Here is a 22672-nt window from a genome sequence, read left to right on the forward strand (position 1 = left end):
GTGGAACCGTCCATTTCTTGATGAGGGATTCCTCAAACGGATAGCGTCTATCAATACGCTTGGAAATAGTAGAGGTACGCTTAGAATGCTCCCATTCTACCTTAATCTTATTATCAAAACACTTGGGTACAGGAAAAACCTTAACCGTTTTGATGGGCTTGTTAGTACCAAAGGGAATCTCTGTTTCAGTTACCTCTGCCGGTAAAACCTCAAGTCTTAAGGTTTCCCGCACCGCCACAACTAGTGCGTCCACCAATGCTTCTTCCCGAATTATGGCGGAAGAATGAACGTCCTCCTCACTGTCTGAGGGAACTTTACCTGAGATAACAGCCCTTGCAGAGGGACCTGCAACTGCAGTGACCATCTCTGAATCTGAGTCAGAGGTGTCAGATGATATAGGGGTAGGCGGGGGTCGCTTTCTTGACCCACGTCCCTGGCAGGCCGTCTCCACCCGAGCCACCAAAGACTCCAAAACTGATGTAAATGCGTCTATACTCTGTGCACCGGCGGGTCCCGTAGTCCCCTCGAGGGAAACAGGTGGGGGTGCTTGTATGGCAGGGTCCATGATAATTCCAGTTACTATCCGGAAATTTCAATCCAAAAATAAAACTTTTTTTTTTTTTTTTTTTAGACCCCCAGCGCCACAAAGCCCCTCAGTGTTAGCTGCTTAGGGACCCCTATCGAGCGAGAGAGAGAGAGAGAGATCGACCCCCAGGCTCACCACTTGATGCTCAGAGTTTTCCACTGCACTTGTCTCAGCCCTGTCTGAAACCGACAGGAAGTCTCTTGGCTGGCTGCCCGGGAAGAAAGGAGGCGGCTCCGCCCCTCTGCACGCCTTCCGGCGCCTCCCCTAGCTCCACGAGGTGTTTGGGACACATCAAACATGGCCGCCCCCATGCTGGAGACACGAGGCTACACCAAAATGGCGGCCTCATGCGATCTAGCAAAACAATGGCGGCGGCTGCACGCAATAGCGGCGTGATCACAACACCTTCTCTACATAGGGATTTAGCCTGGTCGGCGGTACCGAACCCTGGCGGACTGCATGGCCATCGGAAGGCCTGCTATTGCTGGAGACCTGATTAGGGAGACAGTCTACATGTCCGTGGCTTCTGACTGGTAGGATACTTATTATATCATAGCAAGATTGCAGTACTGTCGCTGATTACAATCTTTTAAACATTTTTACAATTAGATTGTCAGCTCCCAAACCAAGCCTCCTGGCTTTTTGCACACAAAAATCACACTCAAAATAGGGGGATCTGTGCCATGTTTATAGGATAGAGGAAAAAACTCATCCTTACCATACAGCGAGGGCCCGCGTTCACCACAAAACCGTCAGAGGGAAAGGGGGAACATACTACTCACCATACCGGAACCAGGCGGGCGCCAACTCCTGACAGTACCCCTCTCCACCGGGGTGGGAGGGCTGTCGACCAATCCGGACGCCGTGACTCATGGTCCTTGGCGTTTCAGCGAGACGTTTAACTCGCAGGGTCAGTCCCCGTCCAGTGGGACTATGTCGCGGCCGACCCAGCGCGGAGCTATGGCCTGCACGCGCTCGTAGGCTGAACTGGGGTGACCACTGGATCTCAACACCCAGCCCGTCGCCCAGTTCAGCTTTCTTGCTTGAAGATCTCACAGGAACACTGGAGGAAAAAAAAAGCTATCTAAAAATCTTTTTAATAAAAAAATCCTGCCAGGACCGAAGATCCCAACAAGGTATCTAGGTCCTTACTCCTAACTAGACAGAAAAAAACTGATGTGCTGTAGCAGGGAGAGAGAGGATATACCCTCGGGGACTGCCCCTAGGGTGTGGCCAGAGCATTTTTTACTTCCTGTCTAGTCCTACTCCTGTGGAGGCAGCATAACCCGAAGGTGCTGAATCACCGAGGACTACGTCTGTCAATGAGCGATAGAGAAATTACCTTGATCATAAAAAGCCTCTAATGCAGTTTTGGTGACATATTACTTACCATTTACAGCATTATCTTACTATATACAGTACAAGTGTCTCTGTCTCCAGTCCCTGTGTCCGTGGGATTGCGCTACTGCGCATGTGCCCCACGGACAGCCTTAGAGACTTCGGGCAGCCGGGCGAAAATGTTACACCCCTCCCCCCCACACTCTGCGTCCCTCCCTCCTCCTCCTTCTCTGCTGGACGCCATGGCTGTCACTCCCGAATCCACAGATCCGCAATCCCGGCCACCTGACCCAGGCTGAGAACTGAGCGCCGAGAGATCGATTGACAGCTCTGGGGAAAGAGTCAGAGAAGGGGGAGGAGCCGACGAGCAAGATAGCAGCCGCTAGATGAATGCGAGAGAAAGAATGGGGCGGGGACACAGGAGGAAAGGGGCAGGGATGGAGGATGAGTAGAACAAGGAGATATTATTAGAGAGGAGGGGCGGAGGAGGAAATGGGCGTTCCCGTAGGTTTCTGAAGAACTTGATTACAGGATAACAAACAACATCATACCCCATATAAATCATATTTTACTATATAAATTGTCTCTGCGCCCAGTCTCTGCGTCCAGTCCCTGTGTCCGTGGGATTGCGCTACTGCGCATGTGCCCCACGGACAGCCGTTGGGACTTGGAGCGCAGAGACTTTGGACGGCAGGGCGAAAATGTTGAAGCGGCGGGTGTGCGTGGGCACACAAGAGCCACTCGATCAGTTCTGCGCGTGTCCCCGATGTTGCTAGGGCAACAGGGACGCTATGCGCAGAGCTGGCTACGTCATGCGGCTCTCGCGTTGTTAGAAAAAAAAAAGAGATAAGCGAGAGCCGCTCAGTCAACTCTGTGCATAATGTTTGCCCACATATGTTCTAGTGCCCATTAATTTAACGGGCTTAATGTCTAGTGTTACAATAAGTCCCATATATACTGCAACAAAAACACAGAAAAATAAAGTGCAAAAAAGGTGAAAGAGAAGAGTCCTTTCTTGTGGATGATGAAAGCAGAGACCCAAAGCAGGCTGGCATACACATGCTTAACACCCACCAGACCAGACGCTATGACACCATGCCCCCAAGCCGGCTCCAGCAAACGAACGCTGTGGTGTTTGCTTCTCTATTGATACTTGAAGAGATATTTTATGCCTGACTGTTTTATGCTTCATGTAAGTGCACTACTTTTTTTAATAAATTTACCTTTCTTAAACAATATTACCCTATGTGCTATTGTCACTCCTTCATACATGTGGATCCTATGTGCCTTATGTGCCCTCCTGTGAGTTGACCTGAGCAGCCATGTCAGATGATCTATAGTGGTCAGATGATCTCAGTGGTCTACAATTGTTTACAAACGCTATTTGACTTCTCCATTCATTTGGGTAGCTAACAGCCTCTGGTAAGTGGCCAACCCCCCCCCCCCCCCTTTTTTGTTATCCCACTGGTGGCTTCTTCTTGTCTGTCGTGGAGGGACTGGCATTTTCATCTGCATGCTGGGACTTGTGGTTCTCCTCTAAACACAAGTTTTTTCTATTCACTTTTTTCTTGCATATGGACTTTGATGGACTTGGTTACACATATTTTATGTAGAATCATGGTTTCACTGATTTAGGTTTCACTTTTGACACATCATTGTAAGCGCTACACGTTTGTTTTTATATTTGTTATCACTGAGTTATTGGCACTGCATTTTGTGATATATACGTACTGAAATATACCGCATTAAACGTGCACTAATGCACTGAAATATACTGCACTAAATGGTACAAAACGCATTGAAATATACTGCGCTAATTGTACACGAATGCACAGAAATATACTGCATTAAATTGCACATAACACACTGAAATATACCGCGTTAAACGTGCAGTAGCGCACAGAAATATACTGCGTTAAATGTGCAGTAACGCACAGAAATATACCGCATTAAACGTGCAGTAACGCACAGAAATATACTGCGCTAAACAGCACTTAACACACTGAAATATACTGCGTTAAATGTGCACCAATGCACAGAAATGTACTGCGTTAAACAGAATGTAACCCATTGAAATATACTGCGTTAAGCGGCAAGTAACGCACTGAAATATACTTTGTTAAACGTGTACTAACGCACTGAAATAAAATGCAGGAAACCTGCCCTGACAAAACAAACTGACACTAAAGTAAAAATGAATGGTCATTCACTACACTCACTGAACTATCAATAGATTCACACTAAAATAAAAATGAATGTTTACTACACTCACACTGACTGAACTATCACTAGATTCACACTAAAGTGACACTAAAGTAAAAATGAATGGTCACTACTCTCACACTGACTGAACTATCCCTAGATTCACACTAAACTGATATTCTGCATTGACATTAGAATCAGAATAGCACACTATAGCACACTAACTCTTTAGTAGCACTGAACAGAGCCCTGTTCTATCTCTCTCCACACTGATATCATACTACAAATGGCCGTTATTAAAAGAATACTTTTAAAGTGTGGGCCAGGACCAAGAGCAATGAGCCATGATGGATAGAGTCATCATTACTTTCTCCAATCATGGCTCTGAGAGTGCTCTGTGCCCTGATTGGGCAAAGCTTTCATTGCTTCAGCCAATCAGGGCTTCCAATGCACTGTGCGGCGGTGCAGTGCATTGTGGTCATTGGGCGGAACGAACAAATGGTCGAACGCCCCGATAATTTGGGTGTTCATCGAACAGGCGAACAGCCAACCTTGGGCCCGAACTCATGCTTGGGCATAACTGTTCGCCCATCCTTATTCCCAAATATTGTGTGTAGGCCTCTGAAAGCATGTTATCTCCAATGTGCCTGCCAACTATCACTATACAGAAAAATATCAGCTCTTCCTGTATGAAAATAATATTGCAACTATACAGTCTCCCTTATTTTTCATTGCTTAAACTGCTTGTGCTACATAAATCCTGTATAATAATGATAAACAAAAAGAGGGAGTCCCAAATAAATCCAAATTATGCAGTAGTTATAACCTATTATTATTATTAAGAAATATAAAGATCATTTTAAAAATTAACTGCTGTTAACTGCTCTAGCTCATTTCCTTGTTTTCAGTATTGAAGACAGTCATCAAAAACTGCATTTAGGTTATCCAGTTAGTAAATCTGAAGTCACATATTTTAGGAGCAGCACCAGCACTAGCTGATGACAACACAAGGAAAATGGTAAGCTACCACTTTGCAGTAGTTAAACACGTGGCTTTACGTCATCCTGGAACAACAGAACATCCTCCAGTTCCTCTAGCTAAGTGCAGCAGAGAAGCCACAGGGACATCACTCTCTATCCTAAAACTAGAAAGATTACTAATATAATTTTACCAGGTTAGTCACTGGTAGGGGACACTGAGGGAGGGAGTGAAAGTAAAGGTCCACAAAAGAAAACACAGGAGGAGGAAGAAAAAAGAGAGATGGAAAAATTAAGCACATGTAGATCTATATCTATACAAACAAGATAAACTATTCTAACCATAGATTTGAGAAAAATACAAATATAAATATGGCAATCCAGAATCACCTCTCGTTTGCTCAGCCATATATCAGTTAGGTTTAGACCATCCTTACGAAGAGCTTGATTTGATGTGCTGGTTGGGTATTCAGGATCAGGTGTTTTCGCGGCACTCATGTATGCTCTCCCACCTCCCAGAATCACCTACATTAAATGAACATTATAAAGTAAAAATAAATGTTCAAAGTAATTTTAAAGAAAACATATTAGTTTACAAAATAAACCAAATATCTAACATCAGTCCTACCAACATTCAAGGATAGCCTTCTTTCATATTTGTATATATAACTAATTTCTTAAAGGGGATCAACAATACTACTAAAATGCCTGTGTGTTTTGTTAAAAAAACAAGTCTAGTCACTGTGTTTCACCAAACCTCATTTGTACTTTGTAATTACATTTATATCAGTGTTGTGCACCAGTTGGTATGCAATATCCTTGCAGCCACTGTTAGTCATGTTTTGAGTCATCTCGTTGTCTGAGTACCAGTCTCTATTGACAATGTGAGCATAGGCCGCAGCTGGAGAGGCATGTTGGACACGAGTCGTTGTCACAATACCCACTGATTTACCTGGAAGAATAAAACCATAGGAAAAACATGAATGACCATATGTTGCAATAAATGGGTGAAAATTTGTAGATGATAAAATTCTCAGCTCACCCAGCCCCAGCTAGTCCTTGTCTTCAATCCTATGTGTGAAGAAACTCTAATAGACCAATAATGTATGTGTTTTAGACTGGAGTGTCTGTTTGCAGTGGTGGTCACAGGCTAGGTTCCCGGTGCAATGGCAAACAGTGGAAAAGTTCACAGGTGCAGTTCTGGTCAATGGTGGAATGTTTTGGTGCACACTGTTAGAATGCGTTGGTTGTGTCAGTAGGAGGAAAAAATCTGAGGAGGGGGGCTATGGTGTCCTGAGAGGCACTAACACCTCTCCTTCATCTGGGTCTTGGATGGGCTGAACACCCCGCTGTTCTGTTCACACCAGAACATTTCGAACAGGGAAAAAGTTCTAGCGAACATGCAAACTCTATTAAAGTCTATGGGACACAAACACAAAAAATCAAATGTCCTCATTTTAAAGGCTTGTATGCAAGTTATTGCCATAAAAAGTAAATGGGGACCTGGGTACTGCCCTGGGGGACGAGTATCAATGCAAACATTATTTTTAAAAACAATCGTTTTTAAAGAAGCAGTGATTTTAATGATGTTAAAGTTAAACAATAAAAATGAAAAATCCCTTTAAATATCGTGCCTGGGGGTCCCCTTAATGTGCATGTAAAGTGGCACATCTGTATGATGTAATGAGCCTGCTGCAGCAATACTGACATTCCGAAAGGAAAAAATGTAATTTAAACTTGCTCGCAGCTGTAATGTATTGTTGGCTCACAGGAATACAGATTAAAAAAATGAAAAAACCAGACCCTTATCCAAGCATGCAGGTCAGGAAAGCGCCCCCCCCCCCTCCTGAACCATACCAGGCCACATGCCCTCAACATGGGGGGGTGGGTGCTTTGTGGCAGGGGGGGCTCTGCCCCCCCACCACAGAGCACCTTGTTGATGGGGACAAGGGCCTCTTCGGTGAATGGGTACGGGTACGATGTACTCGATATCCATTCACAGGGGGGGGTGGGATCTGGGGGCTTCCAGATTCAATAAGCCCTCCACCTGCAGACCCCCACAACCACAGCCCAGGGTTGTCGGGAAGAGGCCCTTGTCCCCATCATCATGGGGACAAGGTGCTTTGGGGGCACCGCAAAGCACCCTCCCCATGTTAAGAGCAAGCGGCCTGGTATGGTTCAGGAGGGGGGGGCGCTCACTCATCCCCCCCTTTCCTGGCCTGCCAGGCTGCATGCTCAGATAATGGTCTGGTATGGATTTGGGGGGGGGGACACCACGCCAATTTTTTTTTTTAATTTTAGCATGGAGTTCCCCTTTAAATCTGTACCAGACACAAAGGGCCTGGTATGGACTTTGGGGGGGACCCCGCGCCATTTTTTGTTTTCTTAAATTTTGGTGTGGAGTTCCCCTTAAAATCTATACCAGATGCAAAGGGCCTGGTATAGATTCCACTTAAATGCAGGGCACTTTCACCCCCTTCCCACCCAGACCAATTTTCAGCTTTTAGTGCTCATTAGTGTCTATGGGAAATATTGGTCAGCTTGACATGGCACTCGCTCCCGGTCTTTAACATTGGCGTCTATGGCAAATATTAGTCAGCTTGACATGGCACTGCTTCCTGTCTTTAACATTGGCATCTATAGGAAATATTGGTCAGCTTGACATGGCACTACTCACGAACTATAAGGGATAAGGACACCAAACTTGGGGAGCACCGAGAGGGGACCCAGGACTACAACATATCCATACATTTTAAAAGTGGAGTATGCCTATTGACTACACTGACTGCACTAAACTGACTAAACTCACTATCCACTAACTACCTGCCTAATCTCTATTGTCACACACTATACACGGGTGCCGTGTAAGCAGCAGCCTTATATAGTGTGAGGTGTGGACTTAGCCCCTTAGCCATGATTGGCTAAAGGCACCCTGCCTTAAAAAGGAAGGAAAAAGCCCCCAGGGGTTTTTAGACAGCAAATGACAATAGGACTATAGGTATATAAAAATATTCATCTTTATTGAAAAATTGTTTTAAAAAACTTCATGAGAATCGGAAGCGTAAAATATGAGCTTTGGTTACAGAACTGAATGGATCATATCAAGTATCACAAACAGATAAAAGCAGAGGACAATAATCAAAAGATCATCACACCCAATAGAACTGACCCCAATGCGTTTCGACCTGTGCAGTAAGGTCTTCTTCAGGGGGTATGTGATGTCTATAAAGAATATTGTGCAGTTAGAAACATAATGTAAAGTCAAATACAATGTAATGGTTTTAGTGTAAATAATCACATAAGTATAAAACTTTACCCTATATGTGATAGATGACTGATAGCCAAAAAGCACTTCAGGAGTAGAGGATCCTCCTAAAAAGGAGGGTTCCTCCCATGTTCCCACAAGGGATGAGTGGGACACACTGGCTTGCAAGGAGTCATAAATAAAGCCCACCATGCGAGGACAAGACACTGGTCTATATCAAAATAGTAGTATTGGCATCCAATGATACTCAAAGGATGATTATAGATAGTTTAGGAAAGTAAGGAGCATTCCCCCATCAGCTAGCGTTCCAAAGCACCCTGCCTTTGACCAATCATGGCTCTGACTGAACATTGTGCTGTGATTGGCCAAAGCATACAGGTCAGGTGCATGCTCTGGCCAATCACAAGCACTTAATGCACTGCGATCATGCAGTGCATTATGGGGCACTCGTCAGCAGGCGAACTTCCCACCGAGTGCCCCGGGTGTTCCTGTGTTCAGTGAACACACAAACGCCCGTTGTTTGAGTCACATGTACATTCGAATCGAACATAAAGCCCATCCTTAGTCTTGGGAAGGGGACAGGCTCTGAGGTGCTACCTTAGTTTTCAGAACACCGACATAAGTATGCTCCTACCTGGGAATGATGTTAAACTTTACCCTCTGACTGTCTGCTGGCCATGTGATATTGTCACATAACAAGGGAATGCAAGGAGAAAGGCAGTCTTGCCTTTACCTCTTTTGCTGGCAATTATATACAGGTAGTCTCAGGTGGATCTAACTACTCGCACACTGCCTATGCAGACGTGAAGTGTTAACATTTTTCAGTTGACAACACTGTCCACCCTTATATTGTTTTGAACAATGTGTCCTAAGCAAGATTGGGGTAGACAGTGCAGTTGATAGGAAATGCATCTTGCATTTCCTTTCAACATACATACTTGCAACTCTTTTCCACCATAGGTGGTCAAGAGTCACAAATCCTGCTATAATTCTGCCAATAAGACAGGGAACCTCCATACTTTGCCTAATTTATATTTAAAGTCCAAAAATAATGATCACCTTTGCAATTATTGGCAGTCATTCCACCCAAGCAGCAATATCTATAATATCTCCATACCATAATTTCCAGTTTTGTGCATGGCCACATTTGTTTGGATCTAACAGGAAAAAAATACTAACAGGCAATTTTTTTAAAAGATCAAATTTGCATAGTAGCCACTCACCCGCTTGCTTTGCTCTGTGAAGTATGGAGGTCACTTCATTTCCGTTGGCACTAGTGCAAACTCCATCCCGCGCAGCTGCACTCACACCCAGCATCCCAGAATTACCCTTTACCCCACACAAATAGGCTGTTCCTGTACCTGCACTGTCCGGAACCTGTGCATCTACATTGTACACCTATAATAACAAAAAGAAAAAACCAACAGGCATCAATTAATTTATTACAATTTTTTGATAATCTTGTTGTACAAGTGTAGCTAGGTTGGCACCTGCGAAAGAAATTGTAAGTTCTGTATATAACTGAATTCTATTTTGTATGCTTTTCATATGTATTGTACACTGCACTCATGCTGCATATAGCACTAATAATGTTTTGATTACATATTTGCATTCTTTCAAGTCCTGATAAGAAATTAGCCTGCCTATGTAACTCCCCTTGTTAACTTAAAAGTACGGTCGTAATATTAATGTGATACCTTACACAAGCTTGTGTATAAAAAACTTCAATTGCACCTAATGAACAGAACAGTTATTTGGAAAGATTCTGAGTGTAGCTTTTTGTGTCTGTTCCCTACTGTAGTAGTTATTATTAATTTGGAACCACTAATTAATATGAGGATAAGAGTTGCCTATCTATAAAATTTTTAGCAGGTGCTTACAGGTGTTAGGGTGTAGATTACAATCAAGTTTTTTGTTGTTGCTGTATGTGGTATTAGCACTGCTAAAATAATGGCATGGGTAACATGTTACTGGTAACCGTGATGTTATTATGTAAATGTCTATTTTACTGTTCTCTGTAAAGTAATGTGATAGTGAATCAGTAGGCTGTCCAGAGATGTAGGAAGGGATTAAGATTGTTATCCAGGGTGTTCATGGCCCGTTCTCTGTGGCCAGTAAATACAAGGGGAAGTAACCTTTAGAGAGAGGCTCTTTCACATGGGAACTAGCAGGAGGCCCTGCTGCAAGATGTAGCTCTCCTAGGTTGGGGCAGAGGCCATTTGTTTGTAGTTCTTCTAGGAACACGTGGTAACCAGTCGGAGTACTGTAGCCAGAACCTGGACTCTAATAAGAGGACTCTTCCTTGCTTAAGAGGTATGACATGGGCAGACTTAATCATCCTGAATTTTCCTAGATAGTTAGAATGAACTGGAACTGCTATGAACTGTAAATAATGTAAACTGTTAACCCTGTACTTGCAAGAGCCTAGAGTAAAAGTTCCTAAGTTACAAAGTGCCTGGTCTAAAGTCTCTCTAAGGGGTGAATGTATGGCAGATGTATCTAAAGCACGGGGCTTACATCTGGGTAAGTGTGCTACCAAAGTTTTCTAAATCGAGAATGCTATAAGAGAATATCTAAGTGCCGCTGCCATTGATAACTGGTAGCATGTTGGTGCTTAAATTGTCGGCATGTGTTCAGCGTGACTGGCAGGGATAATGGTGTAATCTGGTAGTGAGGGGGTGTCTGATGTGACCCCCTCCATAGAGGCCAATGCCCCTATGTAGCTGGAACCTGACCTGCATCACAGAGCTGCTATGTATCTAGCCATATGTCATGGGGGAGAGAAGTGTGAAGAGGATCCTCAGTAGTTGGCTTAATGCTGATAGCATGTCACTGTTTGTGAGGTGACATCAAAGTTTGGCTAGAGAGTGGGATACAGGCTGTGTGGTATCCCCCTTAAAGTGCTGCCCTATGAAGGAAGACAGTGTACAGTTGGTCTAGTGTAATAAACAAGCAAAAAATTGGGGGAGCAAACCCTGAACATGTATATCTAAAGCCAGTGCAGCTATGGACCATGCAACATGTCTATTAAAAAAGAATAGCGCACACATGCAAAAGAAATGACTATCAAATATGGAGACAATCCATAAATAAAAATGGGGATTTAGTCCCACCATATGGCCATATCGTGCTCAAGCCCACCACTGCGTCAAAGTACCCCATTATCAGTGGGTCCTACACTATCCATAAAAAAGGGGTGAATCCAGCCTCTCTTACCCTTGGAGACAACACTCCTTGCTGGGAAAGATGTGCTAATGCACTACAGGGGACTCCTCCTATATCTACTTGATAGTGGACACCAATAGAGTACAGGTGTGTGTGGGGGGGATGGGATGCTTGTTATGGATGATATGTTTCTTTAAATGCAACTCTATGGTGCATCTCTGTTGTACTACTTCCTGTGTTGTGTTTCCTTTTCCTGTTGGTTTACTTCAGTAAAGCATGGCTTCTGTACAGTAATGGCTTGTGCTGTCTCCTTCCATATATCACATCAAACATGGTGTCAGAAGATTTCTGGATCCATACTCCTTCTACACATTTGATGCTGAGAGCCTGCTAGCCTTGATGTGAGTGTTCTTAGAACTGATTGTGCTTTCTAACACTTGCAGTCCTGTCCTGGATACTGAGTATTTGCAGCAAGGAGAACAGCATCATGGCAGCTAACAGCATTCCACTGCCTGAGACAATGAGGGTGAGTGGAGATGTCAGCAGTAACTGGGACAATTTCAGGGCTGAATTTGAGGACTACTCCCTAGCCACAGGGTTGAACGAGAAGCCTGCAGCAGTGCAAGCAGCCACACTGAGGAGGGTGATGGGCAGTGAATGCCTCCATGTGTACAAGCATAATCTGAACCTCACAGAGGAGGAAAAGAGTGACACCAAAACCATTCTGAATGCATTGGAAGCTTTCTTCAGACCCTCTAGAAATGTCATTTATGAAAGATATATATTTGGCTGCTGTGAGCAAGAAGACTGTGAATCAATAGACAGGTTTGTCACACGGCTAAGAGAAAAAGCTGCAAGCTGTGAGTATGGCTCTCTGAGAGATGAACTTATTCGTGATAAAATAGTTTTGGGTATCACCAGTGAAAGCACACGTCGCCACCTGTTGAGGAAACATGATTTAGATCTACATGCAGCAATTGAGATATGTCGCACTGCAGAAATTACTGACAAACATATGAAAGCTATGGAGCAGGATAAACTGGTTGACAATATCCATGCAGCCTCTAAACAACAGCAAAACTTCAGAAACCACCAGCATAAGTTTCAGCACAAGGGTCACCTACACAACTCACCTGGGAGGAAGCCTGCATCATGCAAGTATTGCGGCAATGTGCATGTACAAGAGAAAGAAAAGTGTCCTGCATATGGGAAAATTTGTACTGCATGTGGTAAACCAAATCACTTTGCAAGGGTGTGTCTCTCCAGTAAAATGGAAGCAAGGAAGCTGCACATAATTGAGCAAATATCCGATCCGGAGGACGCACACCTGCTTAGCACTGATATGGTTTACTCCTCAGAATGCATTGGTGCTGTAAACACAAAGGGCAAAAAATGGTTTGTAAACCTCAGATTAAACAATATAATCCAACCATGCCAGCTGGACTCGGGTGCAACGTGTGATGTCATGAGTATAAAGGACAAAATGAAACTGGCACCCAGAACACCCCTTCAGCCTAGTAGCACCAAACTAAAATTGTATTCAGGGGAACTAATGGAATCATTGGGGCTATTCCAAACAGAATGCAGCATACGTGATTGTATACACAAACTGAACTTTGAGATTGTAGACGCGGATCAGCAACCTCTATTATCGGGTTCAACATGTGAGCGCCTTGGACTGATGCTGTTCACCATTCCTGCTGAGCTACATAATGTGGATAAGCAGCCTGCAAAATCTCTGACTAGGCCACTGACAAAACAGCAAATTCTTCACGCCTACAGTGATGTGTTTGAGGGCCCGATAGTCTCTGTTCCAGGAGAGGTTCGTTTTGAACTGGATCCTACCATTCAACCTGTACAATGTGCCCCTCGCAATGTGCCTATCGCCATTAAGCCACAGGTTAAAGCTCAACTAGATAAATATGAAGCTGAAGGACATCTAACTTCAGTATCAGAGCCTACAGATTGGATCAGTAACATGGTCGTTATCAGAAAGCCTGAGAAGATCAGAATATGCATTGATCCCAAGTTTCTGAATATGGCCCTGAAACGGTCACACTACTTAATGCCAACGCTCGATGATATTTTGCACAAACTTCCTAGAGCGCGTGTCTTCACACTTGTTGATGCTAGAGATGCCTTTTTGCAGTGCAAACTGGATGAAAGGAGTAGCTACATGACCACGTTCTGGACTCCTTGGGGCAGAAAGAGATGGCTCAAACTACCATTTGGAGTCTCTGTAGCACCTGAGGTATACCAGCGAAAGCAGCATGAACTATTAGGTGGTCTTCATGGAATTGAGCCAATAGCTGATGACATTCTTATAGTTGGCTGCGGTAATACTGATAAGGAGGCTGTGCCTGACCATGATGAAAAGTTAATAGCGCTACTGGATCGTTGTCGGCAGGTGATGCTGAGGCTTAGTGTAAAGAAATTGCAGTTCAAGGTGGGAGAAGTTCGTTTCCATGGACATATCCTGTCTTCACAAGGCTTAAAAGCTGACCCGGATAAGATTAAAGCCATTGTGGACATGCCACTGCCTGCTGATGCCAAAGCGGTACAGAGATTTATTGGCTTTGTTACATACCTGGCAAAATTCCTCCCACACTTATCTGAGGTGTGTGAGCCATTACGACGACTTCTGGACAAAGATGCAGTTTGGCACTGGCTTCCCAAGCATGACCAGGCAGTAGAGGACATAAAACGCTTGGTCACCTCTGCCCCAGTGTTAAAATACTATGATGTCACAAAGCCTGTTACGATACAAAGTGACTCCAGTAAAAATGGTCTAGGTTGTTGCCTTTTGCAGAAAGGTCAACCAGTTGCATATGCATCCAGAGCTCTTTCATCAGCTGAGCAAAATTATGCTCAAATTGAGAAGGAATGTTTAAGCATTGTATTTGCTTGCCAGCGTTTCCATCATTATCTTTATGGAAGGGATTCAATTACAGCTGAAACTGATCACAAACCTCTGATAACCATATTCAAAAAGCCCCTTTTGTGTGCTCCCAAGCGTTTGCAGAGCATGATGCTTACATTGCAGCATTACAACCTCAATGTTGTCTACAAGCCAGGATGTGATATGTATATCAGCGATACCCTGAGCAGAGCTACGTCAGATGATGTGGCACCTGGAGGTGAGCATGAGCATCGTACAATTTGTCTGCTGCAACGGGAACAAAATTTCTTTGCTGATATCAATCAAGCGGACTATCTTAATGTCACAGATCAGCGATTACATCAACTCATACAGCACACTGACAGTGATGCAACTTTACAAGCTTTGAAGTCTATTGTTTTGAGTGGGTGGCCGGATGTAAAAGAGGCAGTACCTGGAATTGTAAGGGAATATTGGTCCTTTAGAGATGAGATCAGCATACAAAATGGTATCTTGTACAAAGGTCCAAGAGTCATCGTGCCGAAGTCACTGAGAGCAGAAATGTTATTGCGCATACACTCCAGCCATATTGGTGGTGAAGCATGCTACCGACAAGCTCGTGATACCCTTTACTGGCCCAACATGCATGGTGAGATCAAAGACTTTGTCAGTAATTGTCCCACCTGCAATGAATATGCCCACTTACAACAAAAAGAAACCATGATGTCACATGAGATACCTACACGTCCGTGGCAGATTATCAGTATGGACTTATTCAACTACGCAGGCAAGGAATACCTGCTATTAGTTGATCATTATTCAGACTTCTGGGAAATAGACCTTCTTCCCGACTTATCCACGGAATCTACAATTAACCTCCCTGGCGGTATGATTCTGTCAGGAATTCTGTTCCAAAAGCGGTACAATTCTTTTCATGGAAATTTGGCGTTATGTATTATAGGCCTACAATTCTTAGTAATTACTGACTTAAACCTGACCAAAACAAGAGTCTAGTAGACATCTCAGATGTGATAAATTTGAAACACAAACAAGTGAATTATAATCTAATCAATAATATTATTTTATTATTTAATATATAATATATATAATAAAATTATTGATTAGATTATAATTCATGCGTTATATATTATAAATATATGTGTGTATATATATATATATATATATATATATATATGTGTGTGTGTATATAGATATATATATATATATGTGTGTGTGTATATATATATATATATATATATATATATATATATAACGCATGAATTATAATCAAATCAATAATATAATTTTATATATTTTTATATATATATATGTGTGTGTGTATATAGGTATGTATATATATATATACATATATATATATTTGCATATATATATATACATATATATATATATATATATATATATATCTATATATGCATATATATATATATGCATATATATATATATATATATATATATATATATATGCATATATATATATATATATGCATATATATATATATAAATATATATATATATATATTTATATATATATATATATATATATATATATATATATATATATATATATATATATATATGCATATATATATATGCATATATATAATATAAAATGTGTTATGTGTTTTGTGCAACGTTTTTTTTTTTTTTTTTTGAATTTCCCTCCCTAGTTCCGCTCCCATGCAGCATTGCTGCTGCAGGGAACGGAACTAGGAAGTCCTCCTACCGACAGACGAGCGGCGGAGATCTCACTGGCGGTCACAGCAATGAGAGCTCATCGCTGGATCGCCAGGATAAGGTAAGAGAAGCTCCGCTGCGCTCTCTGCAAAGCTCTGCCATTCACCCCGAGCGTGACTCGGGGATACCGCTAATAGCAGAAAATTCCTACTCCGAGTCACGCTCGGGGATACCGCTAAGGCGGTTAAGAGGTGCAAGGCACAGTTTGCACGTCATGGCCAACCAGATACAGTGATCTCCGACAATGGCCCTCAATTTGCAAGCCTACAATTCAGAAAATTTGCTACTGAATGGGAGTTTGAGCATGTTACCTCCTCACCCCGTCATCCACAGGCTAATGGCAAAGCAGAATCAGCTGTAAAGATTGTTAAAAATTTATGCAAGAAAGCACAAAGTGATGGTAAAGACCCATGGAAAGCCATTTTACATTGGAGAAACACTCCAACTGAAGGCATGGATAGTAGTCCGGCACAAAGACTTATGTCAAGGAGATTGAAGACCTCCTTACCAGTAGCAAATAGGCTGCTTGAACCCTCTGTCATACAAGGTGTCCCAGAAAAATGAAGGATTAAGAGACAAGTGTCTAAGGCACGATATGACACGTCGGCCAGAGATTTGCCAGAATTGAATCTGGGGGAACGAATCCGTATGAAGCCATTGCCTGGCGATCGTACAGGCCGTTGGAGAATAGGTACTTGTCTGCAAAAGGTGGAACCCAGCTCCTATCTTGTGGGCGTTGACGGTACTCGTTATCGCCGCAATCGAGTGGATTTGAGAGTGGCAGAGCAGCCTGAATCTCAGTATCCCGTTGGTAGTTCAGACTCACCCAGTATCACAAGGACATACTCACCCATTGACAGTGAGGAGTGTACAGAGACACAGCCTCATACCAGCGGCAATGACAGTTCTGGGCAAGCAAGTATGCCCGACGACCGTCAAGCGCAGAGCATACCAGTACCTGATGAGAGAAGCCCAGTAAATTCAGAGGCTAAAATTCAGGCTAAAGGAATCCTTGCACAAGGGCCAGTCTTCACCCGTAGTGGTAGATGTTCAAAACCACCTATGAGACTTAACCTATAGAATGTGTTATTACTGTGTCTCTATCGAATTTCACATGTTCATTTATTAATACTAAAAGGGGGAGATGTTATGGATGATATGTTTCTTTAAATGCAACTCTATGGTGCATCTCTGTTGTACTACTTCCTGTGTTGTGTTTCCTTTTCCTGTTGGTTTACTTCAGTAAAGCATGGCTTCTGTACAGTAATGGCTTGTGCTGTCTCCTTCCATATATCACATCAAACAATGCTCAACCTCAGAAGTCTGGTCAGACCGAATACATAATAAACAAGCAAAAAATTGGGGGAGCAATCCCTGAACATGTATATCTAAAGCCAGTGCAGCTATGGACCATGCAACATGTATATTAAAAAAAAATAGCGCACACATGCAAAAGAAAAAAAGGGGTGAATCCAGCCTCTCTTACCCTTGGAGACAACACTCCTTGCTGGGAAAGATGTGCTGGATTCACCCCTTTTTTATGGATAGTGTAGGACCCACTGATAATGGGGTACTTTGACGCAGTGGTGGGCTTGAGCACGATATGGCCATATGGTGGGACTAAATCCCCATTTTTATTTATGGATTGTCTCCATATTTGATAGTCATTTCTTTTGCATGTGTGCGCTATTCTTTTTTAATAGACATGTTGCATGGTCCATAGCTGCACTGGCTTTAGATATACATGTTCAGGGTTTGCTCCCCCAATTTTTTGCTTGTTTATTATGTATTCGGTCTGACCAGACTTTTGAAGTTGAGCATCCCATCCCCCACACACACCTGTACTCTATTGGTGTCCACTATCAAGTAGATATAGGAGGAGTCCCCTGTAGTGCATTAGCACATCTTTCCCAGCAAGGAGTGTTGTCTCCAAGGGTAAGAGAGGCTGGATTCACCCCTTTTTTATGGATAGTGTAGGACCCACTGATAATGGGGTACTTTGACGCAGTGGTGGGCTTGAGCACGATATGGCCATATGGTGGGACTAAATCCCCATTTTTATTTATGGATTGTCTCCATATTTGATAGTCATTTCTTTTGCATGTGTGCGCTATTCTTTTTTAATAGACATGTTGCATGGTCCATAGCTGCACTGGCTTTAGATATACATGTTCAGGGTTTGCTCCCCCAATTTTTTGCTTGTTTATTATGTATTCGGTCTGACCAGACTTCTGAAGTTGAGCATCCCATCCCCCACACACACCTGTACTCTATTGGTGTCCACTATCAAGTAGATATAGGAGGAGTCCCCTGTAGTGCATTAGCACATCTTTCCCAGCAAGGAGTGTTGTCTCCAAGGGTAAGAGAGGCTGGATTCACCCCTTTTTTATGGATAGTGTAGGACCCACTGATAATGGGGTACTTTGACGCAGTGGTGGGCTTGAGCACGATATGGCCATATGGTGGGACTAAATCCCCATTTTTATTTATGGATTGTCTCCATATTTGATGGTCTAGTGTAATGTCGCTGTAAAGTGAATGAGACACAAAGAGTTCAATGTTCTACAAAGTGTGCCTGCTTCTAAGTTGGAGATGTTGCCTTAATGCAGATTTCTCATGAACACGGCCTCTGCCTGCATAGTTGTGCATTAAGCCCTGCCGCCCCCCCCCCCCCCATACACACACACCCTGCCCATTTAAGGGGGTGTGTGCTACTGCACGGCTAGGAAAAGGCTATATAGCCCTTTAGTTTCTGTCTCCTGCTGCTGGATAGGACAGGGGACTATGAGATAAAGAGGGGCAGTGTTAGGAGGCCTTGGTTTGACTAGAAACATCTGTGTAATAAAGCCCCATGCACTACATTCAGATAATGGACAGTGGGCAAAGACTGCTTGGAAGTATGGTCCTTAAGCAGGAACTTAACCCAGGGAGTTTAAGGAAAAAGAGTACTACAACCTCCAGACTGCCAAGGGGGGATTAGGCTGGAGGAAAGAAAAAGAGGAGACACATAGCTTGTAGGATCCTAGTCTGAACCCACCTGAGCGATCCCGTCAGGAAACTGTCATCTCTACTGTACTAATCATAAAGGGCTGAGGCATTCTCTACCCCACCGCTGCACCTACACAAGGGACATGTATACATGTGACTGCAGGGCAAGGAATGCCTTGGCAGCTTATGACTGGCCTATTACAGTGACAGCTTTCTGGCAGGATCACTTAGGCAAGATTGGACTAGGATCCAAATACACCTGAGCTTATTCCCATGTGGGAGTTCTGCACCAGAGCCCTATACTGCTGTGGGAGACCTGTGCTGGCTACTGCGGGAAGAGAGGAGATATGGTGTGAGACACAGGCTGCTGCTGCAAGAGTTTTTTTCCCCTATTTCAAGCCAGTGGTACGGTGCACAAAAACAAAAAATCAAAGTGAACCACTAGGGTGTTTCATGGCCCCCTCCCAAAGGGGAGGGACCTCTCCCTGGCTCCAAAAGGGTGCAAGAATCCTGATAGGGGCAAGGCACACTCAGGTCCACCTAGCCAAATGATCCAGAAGACCACACTCCTCATGATCAGCTGAGAAGCTGACCAATGGGTACTGGGTGGGGGGGGGGGGGGGTCCCTCAAACATAGACCCACCAAGGCAGGGGAGGAGGGAACCCAATGACCACAAATCCTCCTCCTAAACTTCAGGGTAGATACAAAGACCCACACTCTACAATTCTGTGGGTGAAAAGCAGTAATAATTTTGGCAGCAAATTTCGATTTAGTTTTAGTTATAGTCTTTTGACTAAAATGCCATTTTAGTTTTAGTCGTATTTGAGTCTTTTGACTAAAATGCCATTTTAGTCATCTGAATTGTTTTAGTCATATTTTAGTCTACTAAAATCTCCAGTACATTTTAGTCTACTAAAATCTCATACATTTTAGTCAACTACAAATCGAATGGGTTTAGGTAAATTGTAATGCATTATTTAAACATTTCTCTAGAATTTACAAACTAATTACCGTATATACTCGAGTATAAGCCGAGTTTTTCAGCACATTTTTTTGTGCTGAAAACGTCCCCCTCGGCTTATACTCGAGTCAAGGAAAAAAATGTCCTCTCCGACGGGTTTAAGGTTTAAAAATGGCGCCGCCCATCGCATACATGTTACCGCGCACGCGCCGCCGCCACTCGTGTAATTTCGGCTATTCCCGGCGCCGCTCGGGAGAGGCCGGGAATAGCCGAAAGTATACGAGCGGCGGCGGCGCGTGCGCAATGACGTGTCGGCGCCGGGCGGCGCCATTTTTAAAATGAAGGCGCCTCTGGAACAGGTAAGTGAAACAGCTTCACTACCTGCCATGGGCTGCGGGCACACTACGAGGGATGCAGTGCTGCGGGCATGGTCCACATGTACCATGCCCACAGCACTGCATCTCCTGTAGTATGCCCACAACCCCGGATCCTCTAGTACCATGCCAGTACCCTGCAATCTCCTGCACCATGCCAGTACCCTGCATTCTCCTGCACCATGCCAGTACCCTGCAATCTCCTGCACCATGCCAGTACCCTGCAATCTCCTGCACCATGCCAGTACCCTGCAATCTCCTGCACCATGCCAGTACCCTGCATTCTCCTGCACCATGCCAGTACCCTGCATTCTCCTGCACCATGCCAGTACCCTGCAATCTCCTGCACCATGCCAGTACCCTGCATTCTCCTGCACCATGCCAGTACCCTGCATTCTCCTGTACCATGCCAGTACCCTGCATTCTCCTGCACCATGCCAGTACCCTGCATTCTCCTGCACCATGCCAGTACCCTGCATTCTCCTGTACCATGCCAGTACCCTGCATTCTCCTGTACCATGCCAGTACCCTGCATTCTCCTGTACCATGCCAGTACCCTGCATTCTCCTGCACCATGCCAGTACCCTGCATTCTCCTGTACCATGCCAGTACCCTGCATTCTCCTGTACCATGCCAGTACCCTGCATTCTCCTGTACCATGCCAGTACCCTGCATTCTCCTGCACCATGCCAGTCACCCTGCATTCTCCTGCACCATGCCAGTCACCCTGCATTCTCCTGCACCATGCCCGCCGCCCTGCATTCTCACCCTAGGCTTATACTCGAGTCAATGATTTTTCCCATCTTTTTGTGGTAAAAGTAGGGGTCTCGGCTTATACTCGGGTCGGCTTATACTCGAGTATATACGGTATGTACCCCTGGAGTAAAAATCTAATAATATGTTATGGTTTATGGTATTAAGGTTTGAACATGCAGTACAGACACAGATTTAGCCATTGTGATATATAATGTCTTTATAAATAAAACCAAGTTCATAAACAAAAATATTGCTTTTTGACAAACAGAAGTGCAACTTTAAAATAAATACAAATCTCCAAAAACCTGTAAACTCTATTGGTTGTAATGTCATTGCACATATCACCTGAATATATTACCAACATTAGTTATTAAGAAAAAATATAAATATAAAGCCTTTTTCTTATTTTTTTTCTCTTTCAGCAGCTTACCCTTACCCCTTGCCCCTTACTTATGCTTATGCCCCTTACTTATGCTTATGTGGTAGTGCAATAGGCGTTTAAACTTTAATGTGCTATTATTACAAGCTCTGGATAGAATTGTGTTGCCGATTTAGAAATGTCCAGCAGAGTAGTATTAATTTTTATGTCAATTTTTGATTTAGTTTTAGTTATGGTCTTTTGACCAAAATGTCATTTTAGTTTTAGTCGAATTTTAGTGTAATGACTAAAATGCCATTTTAGTTTTAGTCGTATTTAAGTCATCTGAATGGTTTTAGTTTTAGTAGTATTTTAGTCGACAAAATTAACACTGGTGATAAGGAAGGACATGCATGGACAGTGTTTAAATAGAAAATAAAAAGTATAAATGTGTGCAAAATAGCTAGGCCTTGCAGCTTGAAAACAAAAAATGACCCAGTCACAGCCAAAAGGCCTAGCCCATGAGGTGATGTGTGGAAAAAATCAAGAGGTGTTGTGGCCAAGTGCTCCTTCTCACAGGGGGGTTCCAAACCTATTGTGATACCAAGAGTACCCCTTGGTCACCCACCACTCCCAGGAGGCACTGGGTCCCTCAGATTCCTCCACACTAGGGAAGTACTACCGACCCACACCTTAAGTGGTTTGCACTTGATACGGATTCCTTCCCACAAAGAAATCCCTCAGGACCCCCATCATACCAGCAGGGATACTATACAGCTAGTCATTATAGTTAGAAGGCCATAATGATGGTGGGGCACCCCTACTGGACACTGATAAGAACAGATACTGATTACAACAACTTAACCTGATCGTAATATGTTATATCTTATTCTTTGCGCAAAAATTTGTTTTGTTCAATGGATGTTACAATTCTTTGTATTTGCTGTATGACTTATACTCTTTATTCAATAAAATGTTTTGGAAAAAAAAAAAAAAGAACAGATACTATGTTGTTGATTTACTAAAGGCAAATAGACTGTGCACTTTGCAAAATGCAGTTGCACACTG

The 22672-nt window shown here is 43.4% G+C and overlaps 1 protein-coding gene across 1 annotated transcript in view; it reads right to left on the reverse strand.

Moving 5' to 3' along the window:
* LOC309549344 (alkaline phosphatase-like) overlaps positions 1–22672 on the reverse strand; it is a 123955-nt gene that overhangs the window by 65355 nt on the left and 35928 nt on the right. The window contains exons 4-6 of the mRNA XM_082249544.1: positions 9592–9766; positions 5883–6055; positions 5494–5628 (exon numbers count right to left, since the gene is read on the reverse strand). Of these exons, the coding sequence (XP_082105670.1) occupies positions 5494–5628; positions 5883–6055; positions 9592–9766 (483 nt within the window). The remainder of the gene's footprint in view (positions 1–5493; positions 5629–5882; positions 6056–9591; positions 9767–22672) is intronic.

Source organism: Pelophylax lessonae (genome assembly GCF_965119305.1).
Source record: "Pelophylax lessonae genome assembly, chromosome: 3".
Taxonomy (NCBI): Eukaryota; Metazoa; Chordata; class Amphibia; order Anura; family Ranidae; genus Pelophylax; species Pelophylax lessonae.